The sequence below is a fragment of the Crocodylus porosus genome, unplaced genomic scaffold, assembly GCF_001723895.1.
Source record: "Crocodylus porosus isolate Cpor-Errol unplaced genomic scaffold, CroPor_comp1, whole genome shotgun sequence".
Lineage (NCBI taxonomy): Eukaryota > Metazoa > Chordata > Crocodylia > Crocodylidae > Crocodylus > Crocodylus porosus.
Window position 1 is genome coordinate 7,216,214 of NW_017728927.1, and position 1,742 is coordinate 7,217,955.

Below are 1,742 nucleotides of genomic sequence, written 5' to 3' on the forward strand. Positions count from 1 at the left end.
CCCTAATACTGCCCCTCCCCCCATAGCCGGGCAGCCAATGAGGAGCCCCCGCCCACCTGCGAGGGGGCGATGTAGTCGTCCAGGTCGGCGAGCTGCAGCGCGCCGCTGAATACAGACGCCATGCCGGCCGCTCTGCCGTAGAGCGCGGCAGCCGCTCGCGGGGAGGGAGAGAGTATGCAGCGCCGCCGCCAAGCGCGCCGCCACACTGCTGCAAAGCGCGGGGGTGGGGTCGCTACCGCCGAGTGCTGCTGGAGGGATGGGTGTGCGCATGCGCGGGCGGGCCATCGGTGCACTGCGCGTGCGCGAGAGCTGGGCGGTGTTGGGGGGCAGGGCCCAGGACGGACTGAGCATCGGGGAGAATTTAGGAGTCTTAATCTGAAAACATCCTTTGGCACGTGTCTTCCCTAGGAAGGGTCGCTATTTAAAAAAAAAAGATATGCACGGTAGAGCTAGGCAATGGGGCAGCGACACGAGCAGCTCGTTTCCTCCCTTTGCATTCCCGGTGGGAGATCCTGCGTGTTGAGTGAGAGGAGCGGGGCTGGAAGGGGCCCACAGAGTCCACCTCTTCCCTGGGCCTGTCCAGCCCGTCCAGTGCAGCCTCCTGGCTCGGCTGCCGGCCTGCAAGCTCTGCCCCCCCACTGGCATTAAATACTGGGGGCACCTGCCTCGCTCCTGCCCTCCCAAGCGCTGCTTTGCAGCTGGAGCGCCCCGGGCTGCATAAATGCTCTTGCCTGCTATAGAAAAGGGACGTGGGTGTGATTTAATTATTCACAGAAATGGCAGGGCAGTCTGGCTGGAAGGGACCTCCAGAGGTTGTTTAGTCCAGCTGTACCTGAGGCAGGATTGTGCTCATCTAAACCATCCTACCCAAATCTATATTTATGTTTTGGCAACCGTTGATCTGTTCTAGATCGTGGTGTATGCATGATGGGCCGCCCAGCCGTCTGACGCAGGTGCCTAGGCTGGAGGCTTTTGTTTCTTTAGGAGGAGTGGAGGCTGCCCAGACCGCCCATCCTCCTCTTTAGGACACAGGCAGAATCCAAATGCCAGACCACTGAGTCCAGATGTTTGGTGCCTCCATGGCTGTAGCAAATCTACAGGCTCTTCATAGAAGCCATCATCCACCATATTTATCATGTTCCTTTATGTGATGTAGATGCTTTCCCAGCAAAGGCTGAGGGTGGCTTGCAGTAAGAAAACAATAACTTATATGTGGGAGAACAACAAGAAAACAGCAAATTAAGAGGACATTAGGATGTCAACATAAAACCGATTTGCTTCCTCTCCCCTGCCCTCCAACACAAAGCAAACAATATTTCAGCCTGGCTTTGCTTGCTGAATGCCTACCTACTAGGAGGGTTTTACAGGGTATCTGAAAGAGATCCAGGTTTGGGCTCTGGAGGGAGTTTCGAACCTGAGGATGCACTTCTGGGGCCAGTTCTATAAGCCCTCCCTCCATGGGTGCTGCGTTGTTGGCTCAGCACATTAGGAAGCTGTGCATGGAAAAACAACCCTGTGCAGGAGTTAATTCTTGCTTCTATTAAGGGGAAGCTGAAGTACAAAGTGAAATGATTTCCCGAGCCAGCCAGGTTTACGACCCTGACTCCAATTGCCAGGTCCCTCAGATCATGTCTCATAAGGAGTTTTGCAAGCCTAGGTTTGTGAGATTCGGCCCTACAGCATGACGGGTAACACCTGACTTGGGTTTGTTCCGAGGTTCTTCTGATTGCACTGATATCACT

General features: G+C 55.2%; 1 protein-coding gene across 1 annotated transcript in view; it reads right to left on the reverse strand.

Moving 5' to 3' along the window:
• The window catches only part of NARFL (nuclear prelamin A recognition factor like), a 15,753-nt gene extending 15,590 nt beyond the window's left edge, over positions 1 to 163 (reverse strand). Inside the window, exon 1 of the mRNA XM_019541886.1 lies at positions 57 to 163. Within this exon, the coding sequence (XP_019397431.1) occupies positions 57 to 122 (66 nt within the window). The 5' untranslated portion in view covers positions 123 to 163. The remainder of the gene's footprint in view (positions 1 to 56) is intronic.
• Positions 164 to 1,742: the final 1,579 nt, after the last annotated feature.